Source organism: Ursus maritimus, unplaced genomic scaffold, assembly GCF_017311325.1.
Source record: "Ursus maritimus isolate PB19 unplaced genomic scaffold, ASM1731132v1 scaffold_11, whole genome shotgun sequence".
NCBI lineage: Eukaryota > Metazoa > Chordata > Mammalia > Carnivora > Ursidae > Ursus > Ursus maritimus.
This window is the reverse complement of record NW_024423453.1, coordinates 64,445,825-64,463,106: the sequence shown is the minus strand read 5'-3', so window position 1 is coordinate 64,463,106 and position 17,282 is coordinate 64,445,825. Positions and strand designations below refer to the sequence as shown.

The following is a 17,282-nucleotide window of genomic DNA, read 5'->3' as shown; positions in this document are numbered from 1 at the left end:
CTTAACAAATTAGATATGTTATCATTTGATATCATGTATGTAGCCAGTGAGATTCTGCTTATCAAGAATTTATTATCCTATATTTATTTAAATCAACCAAATCAGTTGATTGAAGTATTCAGTTTCCTATTCTGCTGGACTAGTAGGAGCAATAGGCATTGGAAGAGATCAGTATTTTCAGGAATATTGATAATAACATTTGGATATCCCAGTGGTATTTATTAGCTACTCTTACATTCAAATATTTAATGAAAAGATCTTATAGCTTTTTAGGTTAGTAATTTGGAGTCATTTTTAGGAAATAAATTAGGACTGAGGTAGGACTTGGGTAGGAGACGGCAGAAGGCCCATCTAGAAGACTGTTACATTATGATGGAAGTTGTGGTTTCTCATCTATCGGACTAGATTAATTGCTTTCAACCTTAATAGGAGAGGAACTCTTTTGGAGTGAGATCTTTTGTCTTTTAGGAATTGAAATTCCAGGTAAGTGATGAGAGTTCCATGTAAGAGATGAGTTTCTCAAGCAGTTTAAATACTTGTTTGGGGGTGGGGCGGAGTGGGGATATAGTGGTTCATTGTTTATAAGACCCCTGAAGCACTTCTGAAGGGCTCTAGGGTTCTGTAGTGCATACGTGCTTTCAGCTTTCTGATTTTACCCTGTGAAATTGGGGAACTGATTTCATTTGTTCTACCTTATCTCTAAATTTGGGGATGATATAAAAGTTTATCCCGGAAATATACTGAATTTTCAATTTGTCATTTTTTAAAGATTTATTTGAGACAGAGAAAGAGAGAGAGTGCGCGCATGCATGAGCTGGAGGAGGGGCGGGGGGGGGGGACAAGCAGGCTCCCCTTTGAGCAGGGATCCCTATGCGGGGCTTGATCCCAGGACCCTGAGATTATGACCTGAGCCGAAGGCAGATGCTTAACAGACTGAGCCACCCAGGCACCCCTCAATTTATATATCTTGCATTTATGAATCTTTCATTTGTATGGTCCTATAGATCACTTCTTTTGATGGTGTACATACCCCATTTTGGAGACTCTTAACTTTAGTTATCTCCTTCCCATGTTATTCCAGCTTGTTCTTTCTGTAAAGGCTGGAGAAGTGCTGGCTGCCAGAAGTTAGAAGAGCAATAAGCAGGTGCTTATTAAAGAAGCTACGTGTGACACTGTTTGCTTGTTCTTATCCTGTTTAGCCTGTGATTTTGTTTTTTAAAAATTTTTAAGAGGAAAAAAGAGTAGCCCAAGAGCAATAATTTTAACTGTTACTGATAATCTTAGAGCTTTGTACTCAGGTGTGTGCATATACTTGTGTTTTCTGAGGGTGTGGAGAGAAGCACGGGACCGCATTGTGGGTTTCCCTGGCCGTTACCATGCGTGGGACATCCCTCATCAGTCCTGGCTCTACAACTCCAACTACTCCTGTGAGCTGTCCATGGTGCTGACAGGTGCTGCCTTCTTTCACAAGGTAAGAAACAGCTTGGTAAGATTGGTGTCAGCTTCGTTAAGAGTTGAGCCTTTGTGTGGTAGTGAAATGCTGCCCTAAAGTTAGCCCTCTTGATATTTCTTATATGTCCCTTGTATGTTAGACGTAAGTTATTTCTGTTTTTAAAGACTATTCAAGATGCTTAGAACAGCTCTGGAATAAAAAGTCAGGGTGAGAAGGCTCCCTGCACAATTGCATGTAGGCTATTAGGAAAATTAGTTTGTTCTTTCTGGGCATTGGCTGTCCTGTAAAATCGAGAGCTTTGGGCTAAAATACTATTGTTTTGCCATTGCCATCCCAGACATGGCCTAACCAGCAGAAGGCTGGTTCTCTTCTGACTCAGGTTAACCCACCACTATCTCAAGCTCCACCATGAGCCTCTTCTGTGGTTATGCAAGTTTTGTTTATTCCTCAGAGCTTTCACCATGGCACACATCCCAATTTTTATTGAATATCTAAAATGCAAACCCCTCCTGTCATTACTTCTGTATTATTGCAAAGCTTTTTTTGCTCCTGAACTCATCTTTCATCTGTACTTTTCCTGTTCTGTAAAGTAGCCACTGGCCACACATGGCTTTTGAGCACTTGAAATGCAACTGGCCAGTATTGAGCTGTAAGTGTAAAGTGCACACCAGATTTAGATATGTTAAAATGCAATTATTTTGGATACAGTGGGTTAGTTAAAATCTATTCTCGTTAATTTTACTGTTTCTCTTTTTAAAAATGTGGCTACTAGGGATACCTGGGTGGCTCAGTCAATTAAGCATCTAACTTCGGCTCAGGCCATGATCTCAGGGTCCTACGATCGAGCCTTGTGTCAGGCTCTGCACTCAGTGGGAGGTCTGCTTGTCCCTCTACCTCTGCCCCACTTGTGCTCTGTCTCTCTCACAAATAAATTAATAAAATCTTTTTTTAAAAATGTGGCTACTAGAGAATTTAAAGTGACAGATGTGACTCACATATCTTAGGTAGTGTTGCTCTATACCTTCCCCCCCAAGTACTTCTTCTGGGTTCCGAAGAATCCCTCTTCTGAGGTAGTCAAGTTGCCTGCACCCCCCACTTCACAGAATGCCTCCTCTATTTCTTGACCTGATTAAAACCCAACTTTTCTCTGAGGACAGTGCTTCTCCTTTACCTTGTTCCTATATTTCTTCCAGGGACAGTGATTGAGTCTACTCATTTCCCCAGATATGTACTTTGGAGCAGGGAAGGTATAAAGAACCATTTTTATTGCTTACTGATGACACTTCCAGACAATTCTCAGCTATCATATAAAATCTCATTTGAGGCTCACAGCATCTGTCTTGTTGCTGCCATCTAGCAACCTGCTAGCCATTTCTTCCTGGTCATCAAAGACTTTGGCACATGGCCCATCCTCCTGATCTCCCCTCCATGCCCTCTCTCATTCTAGGCAACTTCTTTGCCCTCATGGAAGACCCATCCACCATACTGTTTTCCCCATAAATGTTGAAGTATCTCAGCCTTCTAGCTTCTGTATCTAGTGCTTTTCTTAACTTGGTCTTCCCTAGATGTTCTCTCATATCTCAAGGTGTTGGGGCACCTACAGGCTGGTAATTTCTGTGTCTGTATTCCAGCCTTGGCTGTTCCCTGAAGCCTGTACTCATATACCTAATTGTTTTCAGGAACCCCCCGCCCCCATATGTCCCTCTGGTACTTCAAACTGACATCCTAGCTTTCTCCAGGCTTTGTCCCTCGTATATTTCATATGTCAGATGGTGGCATCTTGGGACCCACCTCAAACAGAACCTCGAAAGTCATCTTACTAGGGACATTTTGAACCAGCCAAAGAAGTCATTGCATTTTCAGTTGTGAAGCTGATACGCTTGTCCCATTCTTGCACCTCACCCTCGTGCTTATTTTCCAAACGTGGGTGGGCTTTGGTTGGGATGGGGGATGCTAGTCTCTGGCTGAGAAACCATACCTAACCTAGGAGTCCTTTATTTTCACACTGGTCATCTGAGAAAGAGACAGCGGTTTCAGCATTGTCTCTTCATACCTTGAGAATTTACTTGTCTTCTGAAAAGTCTGCCTATTCTCAAATTCTGATGCTCTTTAAAAGTACAACGTGAGATCCTTTCACTTTCAAGTAATAAATAATTTACTTGATAAACCTTAGTTCTTATTTTCTATTTGAAAATCTAGGGCAAAGGTTATAAAGTAGCAGCCCTCAAACCTGTGGTTTACAGAGATGTTTATTTAGTCCCCCAGTGCTATTCCATACACTGCCAGGCTTTAATACTGGAGAATTTTACAGAAAGATCTGGACCTCAGTAAACATGAAGATCAGGTCACATTGGGCATTGTTCTTGCCAGGCACCAATTGACTGGAGCTGGGTAGCCACTGTTCCTTGTAGATGGGCATGTATACGCTTATTTGCCCCACGACTCTTTATTTTTCTTAAATCAGTGTCTTTAAAGTGTCACTTATTGGGCCACCCGGGTGGCTTAGTTGGTTGAGCATCTGACTCTTGGTTTCGGTTCAGGTCATGGTCTCAGGGTCATGGGGTTGAGCCCTGCTACAAGCTCCACCCTTGTCAGGGAGTCTGCTTGGGATTCTTTCCCTCTCCTTCTCCCATCCCCTCTGCATCTCCCCGACTATTCACACGCTTGCGCTCTCTCTCAAATAAATGAATAAAATCTTAAAAAAAAAAAAGTGATTTATTTACCTTACTTGTTTGGTCCTTGAAAGCAATTAAGTGGGTCATCCCTAATCTAGAAAGATCAAGTTTTTAAATTATAAGTATCCATAATAAAAAATTTTAAACCTGTATCACGCAGATGTATTTATCACACAGATGTGTGTATTTATTTAGAAATTAAATTTGTATATGTACTACTGTATGTATAGAAATTTTTATAATGTTGAGATAAAGGTGAAATAAAGTTTCAAAATAATATTCTCACTGAATTCTTAAATTTTAGTGAAAGCAATATCATCGTGCTTTATTTTTTTAAGGGTTTTTTTTGTTTTGTTTTTTTGGTTTTTTTTAGAGATTTACTTATTTATTAGAGAGCGTGCAGTGGGAAGGAGCAGAGGGTGAGGTAGAGAGAGAATCCCAAGCAGGCTCGCACCTAGTATGGAGCCCGATGTGGGGCTCGATCTCACGACCCCGAGATCATGACCTGAGCCGAAACCAGGAGTTGGACGCTTAACCGACTGTGCCACCCAGGCGCCCCTTAACTTTTTGTTTTAATTCCAGTTAGTTAACGTACAGTGTTATATTAGATTCAGCATATTATTTTTTAAAATACTGATTTGACACTGTGTTATGGCAAGTCAGAGCTCTATTTCTAAATTAAACTTGTTTTTGTAACTTGGTTTTAGTCACTGTCCCTGTAAGAGATACCATGTTGCTGTGCTTATTAAGTCATCATGATACGCATCCACTAAATTGTGTTCAAATTGGACTCGAATTTTCATCTTCTGTAATGCCATTTAATTTCTTTTTTTAGCAAACTAATGAGAAACTGTTACTTTTTCTTAGAGTAAGCTCTAAATCCATTGAAACTTCGTTTAAAATATTTTTAAACAGGTTACAAAGTTTTTATGTTTTAAAATGTACAGATATGAAAGTTTATTGATTTATGGCATCAATCATAATCACATAATGGTGGAAATACTTCTAAACATCTGTTTTCATAATGCTTTCTCCATTTTTCTGGAAAGGCAGTTCTTTCTTCTTGTTACGTCTGTCACCTTTCCCTCATTGAGGATATGGATTGTGTTCAGTAAATATATTCTCATTAGCATACTAATGACAGCCACTGGCCATTTAAAGGGTCAACAAATTTCAATCATCTGTCTTTTTATAAAAGAGAAATGTATAATTCATCTTTTAAGTTAACTATCTTTTAAGTACTTTGCCACAAGATAACCAGCAAACCACTGTGTGGTACACAATTTTATGATCATTATTTCATTACATAGATTCTAACTTTTTAAGGTAATAAAATATATATAAATCAGTTTTATTGGGCACCTCACCTATTCATTCATCAGCAGCAACATTGCAACACATCATAGTTAAACGTGCCTTGTTTATAGCATTTGTCCATTTCTGTGGTATAAATATTTTTAGTGGCTGATTGCAGGTTATGGACATGAGTCACTGAACTTGGAGTTGGGAAGGGGTGGTCAGTTCTACAGTATTTTCACCATACAGATATGATAGACATAAATAACCTCAAGATAACAGTAAAATGTAATAAACAATAGTAAAATGAAGCTAATTAATTAAGTGATGTTCTTTAGTTATTTATTGGTTTTTAATATAGCTTATTTAATTTTAAGTTTATGTAATTATATTTTTAATATTGGCTGTTTTTCATAACAAGCTCACAAAATTCCTAAATAGTCTCATAAAATTCCTGAAAATTTAGCAATTGACATTTGTTAGCAGGTATGAGCCAGCTTTAGCACAGCATTTTGTGGGCCTTTCAGGACATTTTAAGAACATAGGCCTTTACTCTGAGTGAGATGAAAAGCCATCGAGGGTTTTGCAGTGACATGTTCATTTGCACCTGTGTTTGAACATGGCCACTCTGCTGTGCATAGAATGGACTAGAGGGAAGAAAACATGGGAGCCCGGAAACTGTTTAGGAGACTATATGAATAATCCGGGCAAGAGATGACGGTCGCTTGGAGCAGGGAGAAGCCAGTGGCAATGGTTAAGAAGTGATCAGATTCTAGAATCCGTAAGTGGAAGAACTGAGGGATTGGATGTTTTATGGCTCTATAACCAGGTTTTCCCCTCACTTATCCCTTATTGCCATTGTCACAGATAGGATGCTGTTCATCTGAACCACCGTCTGACCTAATTTGATAAATATTCATATTGTTGTAAAATCACCGAGGTACCAAGGACCTCAAAAGGGGGGTGATAATGGCCATTTGGATGGGATAATTCTTTATTGCAGAAGGTCTGACTTGTAGGATGTTTAGCATCCCTGGTCCCAACTCCCTAAATAAAGGGAGTAGTGATTCCACTAATGATCGTCACACCCAACCTCCTCCCCACCCCTACGCTTCCTAACAGCCCCTAGATCCATGTATATTTTGGCTGAAAGCTGAAGAACTGTGGCCTCTAACAGAGTATGTGATTCTTTTTCTACCCGTGACAGTATTATGCCTACCTGTATTCTTACGTGATGCCCCAGGCCATCCGAGATATGGTGGATGAATACATCAACTGTGAGGACATTGCCATGAACTTCCTTGTCTCCCACATCACTCGGAAACCCCCCATCAAGGTGAGGGTGCCAGTACTTACGGGACTGGGGGTGCATGCTACTTATTTTATAGTAGTGCAGTACGAAACTCACCAATCCTCAGAGTCCTCATCTGTAATTGTCTTTGGGTTAAATGAGTTGTTAATACGGGTGCCTGGGTGGTTCAGTCGTTAAGCATCTGCCTTTGGCTCAGGGCCTGATCCCAGGATCCTGGGATCGAGCCCCCCATTGGGCTCCCTGCCTCCGCTGGGAGCCTGCTTCTTCCTCTCCCGCTCCCCCTGCTTGTGTTCCCTCTCTCACTGGCTGTCTCTCTCTCTGTCAAATAAATAAATAAAATCTTTTAAAAAAAAAAAGGGTTGTTAATATAGGGAATCTTAACTACTAAGGCATAAATGGACAGAACTCAGAGGGTTTGGAACTTGGATGGGAAAAATGTTACATCTTTAATTTTCACTAATCTCTTAACTGGGATTTAGCATTTCCATCAGTTAGGAAACATGTGACAGTTCCTAAGAATATTTGCAGTAACTGCGATTTATCACCAATAAAACTCAAAGATATTTTCATGTCACATTACTTTTGTTGCTACATCTTTAAATATTATTTATATCCATCAGTGCTTTAAAATTACTGCATTTTCCATAGACCCTTGTCCATGGCACAAGAAATTTAAGGTTTCTGAGTTAATATATATAAAGCTCTAAAAATAGTGCCAGGCATGTAAGTAATACTGTGAAAGACATTTACTCAAAAACAAAACCACAAATGCCCTCAGAATTCTAGAAATTTGAGTTCTGTCTTTGTCTTTGAGTTAGTGAATATATTGACCAGAATATAATAATTTCATACTCAGTGCACAGAAAGCCCGGTTATATTACCTTCTATGTCGTCATTGCAGGTTGCAGACAAGTGAAAGCTCTTCTGGTGGGGATTGGGGATAGGCCTGGTAAGGACCTTGCAGCAGTTAATCCTTGAGAATCTGTCGGTTCAAGCTAATCGTATCTATGACTATGGTCTGTCGGTATTTATGTGATGGATTCATACCTGATGCCTTAGGGTTAATAAGCTGATTAAGATCTTATTATCATTATTGTTAAAAGGCATATTATCATTATTGTTAAAAGGCATATTCTTTAATTTTATAAAATAACACGTTTACCTTCATGTATATCATTAATAATAATTAGGTGGATATTTCATTCTTCTTGTATTTTGAAGGTAAGTTATAGATGAAGTAACCACCAGCCTATGCTAATGATACTCAGATCATATCTTTAGTGGTAGTAGAGTGGTAAACAGAGGACACTGGGTCCATGCAACAAAGCATAAAAAGAGAGAAAAGCAGTTGGGGGCCTTATGCATTCATTATACCTAATCAAACCTTTTCCCAAGTATAGCTCAGCATTATAACTTAACTCTTGATTACCCCATAGTTTTTTCTATTCCTGGTACTTTTGTTAAAGCCTCGCAAAAGAAAAATAATTAGCAAAATAATGCACCGATTTTTTGAAACTGTGAATAATAATTGTTATAATTACTTATATAAAGTATAGTGTGTTTCCCAGGTACAGTGATAGATATTAAAATAAATATTAAATGAAAATATTTGTTTTCATTTTATGTGATGTTAAATGAAAAGCACACTTCCTTATAAACTTTAAGGTAGGGAGATGGGTCTTAGAAATTAATGATCAGTGCAATTTTCTTTCTTGAACCTTTCTTATGTGGCCAGGGACTAAGATTCATCCAAGATGTATGCTTCTCTTTATACTTCCCTAGTAGATCAGAAGACATTACCCATGAAAATTTAAAGTATCTGAGTGATTAGGTGCCTAATAATATCATCAGTCACCCGAAGCACTCACAGACATGAATTTTTCATCCTTATTAAAGCGTGTTTGTCTACCATATTATTAGGCTGGTGTTTCATTAGCCAAACTGTCTCCTCAGTGTAGAGAGTGAGACAGAAATAATTTGCCCATGGTATACATGATCCTTACCAAGTAAAAACTTGAAAAATGAGTATTCTCTGTGAATTTTCTCAATCTTATGGGAATAAAAGAAGAGTTCACCTCAAGATTAGGGTGACTTTTTAAAATCAAAAGCTCAGTGGGGCAACTGGGTGGCTCAGTCGGTTTCGCATCCGACTCTTGATCTCAGCTCAGGTCTTGATCTCAGGGATCTCAGGGTGGTGAGTTCAAGCCCTACACTGGACTCCACACTAGGTGGAGCCTACTTAAAAAAAAAAAAAAATTCAACAAATTAAGAGTGTCTTCAAATTCTGAGTCCAGTTACATACTATAGAACCAGTTTGAGGTAAATGGTTTATCTAATTTTAATAATATCAGGTATTCATACTATTTTATGTTCTAAAATAGTCATTCTTTTGTTTGCTTTAACTACTTCAAATTTTCACTATCAAGTTATATTCTCTCCCTTGTTATGTTCTATGTGATTAGCAGTGTTCTTTCAAAAATGTTAGTATCTTCACAGTATTGACTAAATAGAGAACAGGGAGTTAATTTCATATTATTGGTTTGAATAATGTTATCTTTAGAGAAGGAGAAAGACCTAGAATGTAAACAGCCTTTATTGAGAATCAAGGATTTAAAAACTCAGGAAGCATTTAGAAGGTGGGTGGCTTAGGTGATAAGGGAGTAGAGGGAGGCAGCGTAAGTGCACATCTTAATCCTCTGGTAAAGGAGGCTCTTAACATCTGCTAAAGGATTTTCCTTACTATTCCTGTGCATGACACTAATACTTCTCTTAGGCTGAATTACCTGGAATGTTCCCACATAAAATATAATCCATGGTATTTGTTAAGTAAATGTTTCAACTTCTTTTTATAGTATAGTTGTTGCTTCATCCTTCTTTTTTCTTTGTATGTTTTATTATGTAATACAGTTTTTTGTGATATATAAGTATATATGCACACATACATATATATAAATAAATGTACTTTATAAATACACTGGGGTTGCGTCTCAAAATTTTTTTACTGATGGGTCACAAGATTAGAAATCACTGCTTTAGTGAAAATAGTATAAAATATCTTTTTATGTCAAATGAAATCATTTGCAGGGTAAGGGGCTTTTCCCCTATGGTTGGATGCGGGCATCTGGGATGAGGAGGAAGATTGTTAGGTATACGGAGGACCGAGGAGAATACCATACATAGATGCTGTTTGATAATATCCTTCTCTTGACAAATTCTTGACAGGGAGGGTGGTGGGAAGAGTGGTAACTCATTGCTTCCTGTAAACCACAGGAGTCCTGTGAGAATTGGAAAAATGGGGAGTCTGCTGGGAGTGAGAGGGAGAAATGGGGAGCCTGGTGGTTTCCTTTACAGAGACCACTACTGTGGAAGTCCTGACTCCCTCAGATTTGCAGCTGCGTGGTGAGCTGCCCTTGGGGCACAGACCAGTGCTCACCCCTGTTTCAACTCTGGAGACCTGGGTTCTGATGGCTGTTATTGGCCATATATGTATACTCTTTAGCTAAAAATTATGGGATGGGCCATTCAATTTTAATTTTTCCCTCAATTTATATAATAGTAATAATAATTTTTAAATTATTTGGGAAAAGACAGATATAATCAGGAAGAAAAATTACTCAGGCCTAGGGGCACCTGGATGGCTCAGTTGGTTAAGCGTCTGCCTTTGGCTCAGGTCATGATCCCAGGGTCTGGGATTGAGTCCCATATCAGGCTCCCTGCTCAGCGGAGGGTCTGCTTCTCCCTCTCCCTCTGCCACTTCCCCCTGCTTGTGCTCTCTCACTCTTGCTCTCTCTCAAATAAATAAAATTTTAGAAAAAAAATTACTCAGGCCTTTTGGCATATTTCTTTTGGTTCTCTGGTTCCCTGTCTGTGGTGGTAGCTTTTTTATCTTTTTTAAAATATGTACTTTTTTGTAGTCTGCTTTTAAAGTTAACAGTAAATTTTCTGGTTCTGCAATATTGTGGACTAAGTAACTTAAAAATACCATGTTTTTAGTGTTCACATAACAAACTTTTTTTCAATGTATAGTAGGCTTGTGAATTAATTTAATTGCCAGAAAGGAAGGGGGAACTAAAAATCAGAGTGGCAAACATGTAATGTGTCACTGGGGCTCCCTTGGGTGGGATGCTGTTAATTTATCTTCTAGAGGCTTGTTTTTTATCACTCATGTGAAAAAGGGTGAAGAACCTTTGGGCAGAAAATTGGAACTGAGATTTACCTGTTGCCCCAGGAAGATGGCAGGCAACTTGTTTATTTTAACTTATATTTTGGAGAGTGGGGGGGGGGGAACTGTAGATTGAGATTCTAAATAGTCTGGGCTTTCATTGGTTTGGAGACTTGTGCTATATGAAAAGTAGACCTACTCATTGATATCCTTTGGCTGTTTGACAGAATAAAAATTTTTTAAATAAAAATAAAAGAAACTGAAACATTACAAATAGAGTAGATGTCTTGCATCACCCTCTCTCCATCCATTCCTCTCCTGCGAGGTCATGGGGTGCATGTACCTTCAATTATACTTGCTAATACCAAACTCTCTTCAAAGTAGATGCACCAGTGTATATACCCACCAGCACTATATGAGAGCTGCAGTTTCTCCACGTTCTTGCTAACATTCGGTACTGCCCCACTTCCATATTTGCCTGTCTGATGGGTATAAACTGTATCCCACAGTTTTTATTTACATTTGCCTGGTGATTACGGAGGTTGAGCGTGAGTCACTGTCACGCACCGCCGCCACTGGAGGAAGGGCAGGGCAAGGAGGACGCTGGGTTCCTGCAGGCGGGAGAGCTCGGCAGGTGGACTGACAGCGAGTCAAGGTCTTTTTTCACTTGCAGGATCAGTTTTGCCTCTTTTTGACCTTTATCTAAGTGGAATCATACAGTATCGGCTCTCCATGTCTCTCAGTCTTGCTTTCCTGTTTTTCCAAAGCTTTCGGTCAGTATTTTCTATTCCGGCTAATAATTTTAGTATACTTTTCCTCACGAATTTTCTCTTCACACTCATCTATTGTCTGATTTTATTCAGTATGCTTTTCATTCCTGTTCTGTTTTGTTCTTTTTCATATCCACTAGGACTTTTTTGAGGGTCCCTTCTTTCTTTATCAAACTTCAAGTAGTCTTTCAAAATTTCAGGGCATATATACACTTATTGTTCTAGTCACTATCTGAGAATCTGATGATGCTGCGGGACTTGGGGGTCTGATTCTGTTGTTTGTGTCTGCAGATTCTCCCTCATGTGGTTTACTCCCTTTTGTGTGACTTCTGGTTGTGAAATCCTATTCTTTGGGAATTTACTTATGGCCGGCCAGCCTGCCTGCCTCCCTCCCTTCCTCCCTCCCTCCCTGCCTTCCTGCCTTATGTTGTTTTGTTAGTCACCATACAGTACATCCCTAATTTTTGATGTAAAGTTCCCTGATTCACTGTTTGCACATAACACCCCGTGCACCATGCAATACGTGCCCTTCTTACTACCCATCACCGGCCTATCCCAGTCCCCCACCCCCCTGCCCTCTGAAGCCCTCATGTTTCCCAGAGTCCACGGTCTCTCATGGTTCATTCCCCCTACTTATGGCATTTCTAGGAGGCTTCAATTTACACCTGAGAGGATTTGCACTTACTGCTTCCACGTACCCTGGGTCAATACCTCCTTGAGATCTGTTTAAGCTAAATTAGCATCTTGGGGCTTTTCCAGCCACACGGGTAACAAACCCTAGCTCAGGTGGGTGAGGGCCAGTGTGTGGTTATACATTCTCACAGGTGATGTTGCCTCTTCCACTTAGAGCTGAGACTGGGAAGAAGACAGCTTTCTGTGGAGCTGCCTCCAACCGTGCAGCCTTCCATTGGGTCCTGGTGTTTTAAAAAGTCTTCAATAAAGAGGTTGTGGCTTTGCCTCCTCAGCCTGTTAAAAACCAGAGTTCCATGGGGCGCCTGGGTGGCTCAGCCATTAAGCGTCTGCCTTCGGCTCAGGTCATGATCCCAGGGTCCTGGGATGGAGCCCCGCATCGGGCTCCCTGCTCGGCAGGGAGCCTGCTTCTCCCTCTCCCACTCCCCTTGCTTGTGTTCCCTCTCTCGCTGTCTCCGTCAAATAAATAAATCAAGTCTTAAAACACACACACACACACACACACACACACACACACACCACCAAAGGTCCTGGCTATCTCATTGGATTCAGGCTTTTTCATTATTTTGGCCTCTGAGGATTTAATTTCTTTCCTTACATTTCCTTTCCTATCTTTCATTACAAGTTTTCTTTCATTGCTCTCTCTAAGCAATTAGTCTATATAGTTCTTCCTGCATTTGCAGGTACTCTCCGCTGAGGGAGTTTTATGTTATTTGGTCTGCCCCATTGCTGATAGTGAAGCTGTGATATTATTCTTTGTATTCTTCTAATTGCTTGAAATTTCATCATCGTCGTAACTACAACTGTAATTTAACCACTTTCCCATGTCTTCAGATATAATTTTCCTAAATGTCTTTTCTAGTGGATGTGTAGTATTTCATAATTATTTAACTGGTCCCCTTTCGATGGGTACTTTTCCAGTATTTTGCTATTAAAAACATTGATGAAATGAACACCTTCATACCTGCATCTTGCTGTGTGACCCAGATAAATACTAGATAGAGGTTGAGTTACTGAGACAAGTAATAGTAAGCCTTGTAAGGCTTTTGATGTCTACAGTTTAGGTCATTTGGAAAGAGCGCCCTTTCCAACGATACAGCTACATACGTGGCAAGAAGAGAGCCGAGGCTCTGGCCCCTGACTCTCTCTCTGGGTGAACGTGGCCGCCTGGGGTCAGTGCCTTCCCTGGGAGAATGGAAGCGTCAGATTGGTTAGGCAGCAGGACTGCTGTCCATCCTGGTGCCTGCGATTCTCACTGTCCTCTTTCTTCCCTATTCCCAGGTGACCTCACGGTGGACCTTCCGATGCCCAGGATGCCCTCAGGCCCTGTCACACGATGATTCCCACTTTCATGAGCGGCACAAATGTATCAACTTTTTTGTCAAGGTGTATGGCTATATGCCCCTACTGTACACTCAATTCAGGGTGGACTCTGTACTCTTCAAGACCCGCCTGCCCCACGACAAGACCAAGTGCTTCAAGTTCATCTAGGGGCATTGCAAGTTTTGGGGAGAGGATGAGCAGAGTGGGGGAGATGGCTCCTAAGGTTCCTAAACGTTGAAGGACCTCAGGGACATCCGCTGGGTGGGTGGCCCAAACCCTCTACTGGGAGAGGCGGTGGGAAGGGTAGAAAGGCAATAGCCTTCTTTCTCTTAAAGTCGGCCACACTGGGCCTGGAACCCTGGTCAGAGGACACGGGGGTTCCCTACACAGGGCACTGACTGATAGCTTACACTGAGGACCATGGGGACTCCGGGGAGTCACTCACGCAGTTCATAAGCCCAGGACAGCTGGTTTGTGGTTTTTAAATTCAGTAACAACTATTATTATTATTTAAAAGGAGAAAGTTTCAAATTTGCCATTCGAGGCTTATTTATATATACGTGTGTATATATATGTATATATATATGCACACACACTCTCACATATGCATATACATATATATATAGATAGATTCGGGGGGAGTTTGAGATTTCTGCCTGTTTCACAAAGTGAGGGACCCACTAAGTTTCCTGATGTTCTGTACGTTGGTGGAGATGGATCCTGGCCTTACAGTATCTGGCTCATCCTTAAAGATCATCTCCGTATTCCCCAGGGCATCTGTGTGCAGAGACAAAAAAGGGCCAGGCTTGGCCCTCCTATGGGGCCCTGGACGAGATAAGCCCTCTTGGTTTGTTCCTTCCTCCATCTGTTGCCAGCGGTGATCTGGAACTCGCATCCTCCTGTCGTTTGAGTCCGTGGGGAGGACCTGCACCTTTGGGAACAGCGGGGCTTCCCTGTGCTGGATTCGGTGTTTTTGAGGATTCATCGCTAGGTCAAGCTGCCCCAGAACTTGTCCCTGCGCTCCCATTCTCTCCCGTTTGAAAGAGAAGAATGAGGAGGGAGCGAGACCTGAAGACAGTGCTCCCAGATGGCTCTTTTTGTTCGGCCCTCCTTTTAAAACACACATTGTGCTTTGGCTTCAGGCTTTCCTGAAAGTTCTCTCTTGTGTAAGAGAACAGAGAACTGGCAGGCCGCCCCTCCAGCTGTGATCTGAAGTGGTCTGCAGGTTGGCCTACTCTCTCTGGTGTAGAACGAGCGAGCATCCTTTGCGGACCCCCACCCGGCTGGCCGGGAAGTCTTACAGCAAGGCGCCTGCCTTGGGATAAATACCTTGGTGAAATTCACCTTCCCTCCACCTTTGTCTGGACCTATGTCCTATGTTACCTGTAGTTTTTAGATCCCTCACACCAGGTTGTTCCAGGACCCCTTGAGATTCGGTATGTGCCAGAACGATAAGAAGATACAATTTTTTATGTTAGGCTCCAGTCCAGCCTGAGGTTTCACAGGCATTCACACCCGTGTCCACTTTCTCCTCTGGGTTTACATTTCTCTTCCCTGGCTGAAATGGAAATAAGCTAATTTTCTTTTTCTTTATTTTTGGTGGTGGTGGCAGTAGGGGAACTGAGGAGGGTGTTGGTGGCATCTGGCAGGGATTTAGCCCATGACCTCTACCATTTTCCTGGGCCCCACTTTCTCGCAGTGAAATTGAATACAGGTGGTTTCCCACAGCTGGACAAAAGCTCAGGTCTGTCTGGTCATGTACATGCCTTAAGCCAGTTCTGTCTTCCCCAGACCTTGACACCCTGTGCTTCTCTTTCTTGGGGGCACACCCTCCTCTGACCTGTCTCAGTGGGTCTCTTCAAGTATCATTTTGAAGTCAGATTCTGCCCTGTAGATCCCACCCAGGTAGAGGGCTAGCTGGGCCTAAAGGACCTCTCCTTATTGGCAGACAAGACCAGGGCTGCTCCTAGGACTTGTGTCCCACAGGCATCTAGTCGCTCTCCTACAGAGCCAGCTACCCAGGATTCCAGTCTGCTGCTCAGCAGCCCAGCCAAGGGGTCCAGACTCCCTGCATCCTAACCTTCTAACTACCCTTTCCTTGACTCCTAACTTTATTCTTTTTAGTGGTAGCCTTCTTCCCTCCGGGGAGCCAAAGAGTGTGGTGTTTTGAGCTATATATGTGGCTGCTATTTTTATCTTGTTTATTTTAATGTGAGGAACTCATAAACTGGCTTTCAGTGGGACCGGGTGAGAAGAGAGCAGTTTTTGTTAGGACCCCCTGTAGCAGAGTCAGGCTGGTGGGTCCCCGAATGCTGTTGGTAGATCCAGGAGTAGCCGAGTGGTCTCAGATTCTGGATAACATCAAAGTCTACCGCAGGAAGGGTTATGATGTCAGAGCCTCAAGGCGAGCACTGTTTGGACCTAAGAGGACACTAACCTGAAGGACTCCAAACAGCAGGCTCTGCAAGAGGCCGGGCCGTCAGACCTTTTACGCTGCTTGGTTAGGTGCTCCTGGAGAGTGGCTGCTGCTTTTTGCGAGGTGGTCAGGGGGAGGCCCAGCTCCATGCTTCGGACACCCTTGGTGCTGCTCTGCCCCGCTGGGAAGCACAGATGTCATCCACGCCACGTGACCGTGACTCACTTGGAACATGAAGACAGCCCTGCAGACTGACGTGGGTTTCCCCGGCCATCCACAGGCTACAGCTCGTCGGCTGTCTGTGCTCCCAGGGCCCAGGACATCCTCTAGCCGGTTCGCTCTTCACCCTGAGGGGCGTTCACCCACGTGAGAGCCTCCCCAAGGTGCTCATCAGGTCGTTCTGAGCTTTCGCGCCCCCGGCAGTGGTTTTCCGCGTGGCGTGGACTGCTCCTCAAGCCGAGGCCTGCGCGCAGTGGGCGGGGTCCTGTCTGGGCGGGTGGGGTCGTCTCTTCAGTCGCTGCCAGTGTGTGTGCTCAGGGAGCTCCTGGTGTGAAATACTTTGCAGGAGGAAGCTCTTTGATGTCCATGCCATGTCCATCCACCTACCCCCTTTTCCAGTCATGAGCACAATAGTCTTATGTTGGATTTTTGTAAAAAAATAAAATAAATGGAGACTTTAACCAAGCAGTGTGGAGGTCCTTTGTGATTTTCCTCTGCAGGGACAGAAGAGTGACCCGAGGAAAGGTGCCTGACTGCGCGGAGCCGCCAGTGTGCAGCCAGCTGGGCCCCCTCCCCGCATAAGGCTGTGGGCTGCACGATTCCGGCTTGGAGCAGCCTGTGTTCTTAAACCTGCGTGATGCTGTGCGCGGACGTGGGCAGCCTTGCCTGGGCCCATTTCTGGAATCAGTCATTTGATGACCACAGAGAGGTGTCCTTTACCTGATGTGAATGGGATGTAGGATGGCCGGGGCCACATTCTCCCTCCTTCCTTTTTTCATGGTAATTTAAAAAATGTGTGTGTGCCATGGTGCTGGGGAGCTAGTGTGTTTAGGTCTCAAAGAGAGATGGAAGTTAACATCATCCATGAGAGCGTCTGCTGTCTGGTCCCCAGTAGAAACGACCGCTTACTGGGGTGACGTACTGCGAATCTCAGTGGCTCTTTCTGCGCTCCACGCGTTAACGCCA

At 42.5% G+C, this 17,282-nt stretch overlaps 1 protein-coding gene across 2 annotated transcripts in view; it reads left to right on the top strand.

The window, feature by feature from the left end:
* The window catches only part of EXTL3 (exostosin like glycosyltransferase 3), a 36,589-nt gene extending 19,808 nt beyond the window's left edge, over positions 1-16,781 (top strand). The window contains exons 3-5 of one of the 2 annotated variants that reach the window (XM_008705094.2): positions 1,327-1,471; positions 6,632-6,760; positions 13,640-16,781. In XM_008705094.2, the coding sequence (XP_008703316.1) occupies positions 1,327-1,471; positions 6,632-6,760; positions 13,640-13,849 (484 nt within the window). In that variant the 3' untranslated portion in view covers positions 13,850-16,781. Of the gene's footprint in view, positions 1-1,326; positions 1,472-6,631; positions 6,761-7,637; positions 9,643-13,639 lie in introns of those variants that run through there. The other variant, XM_008705095.2, reaches the window with a different exon arrangement.
* Positions 16,782-17,282: the final 501 nt, after the last annotated feature.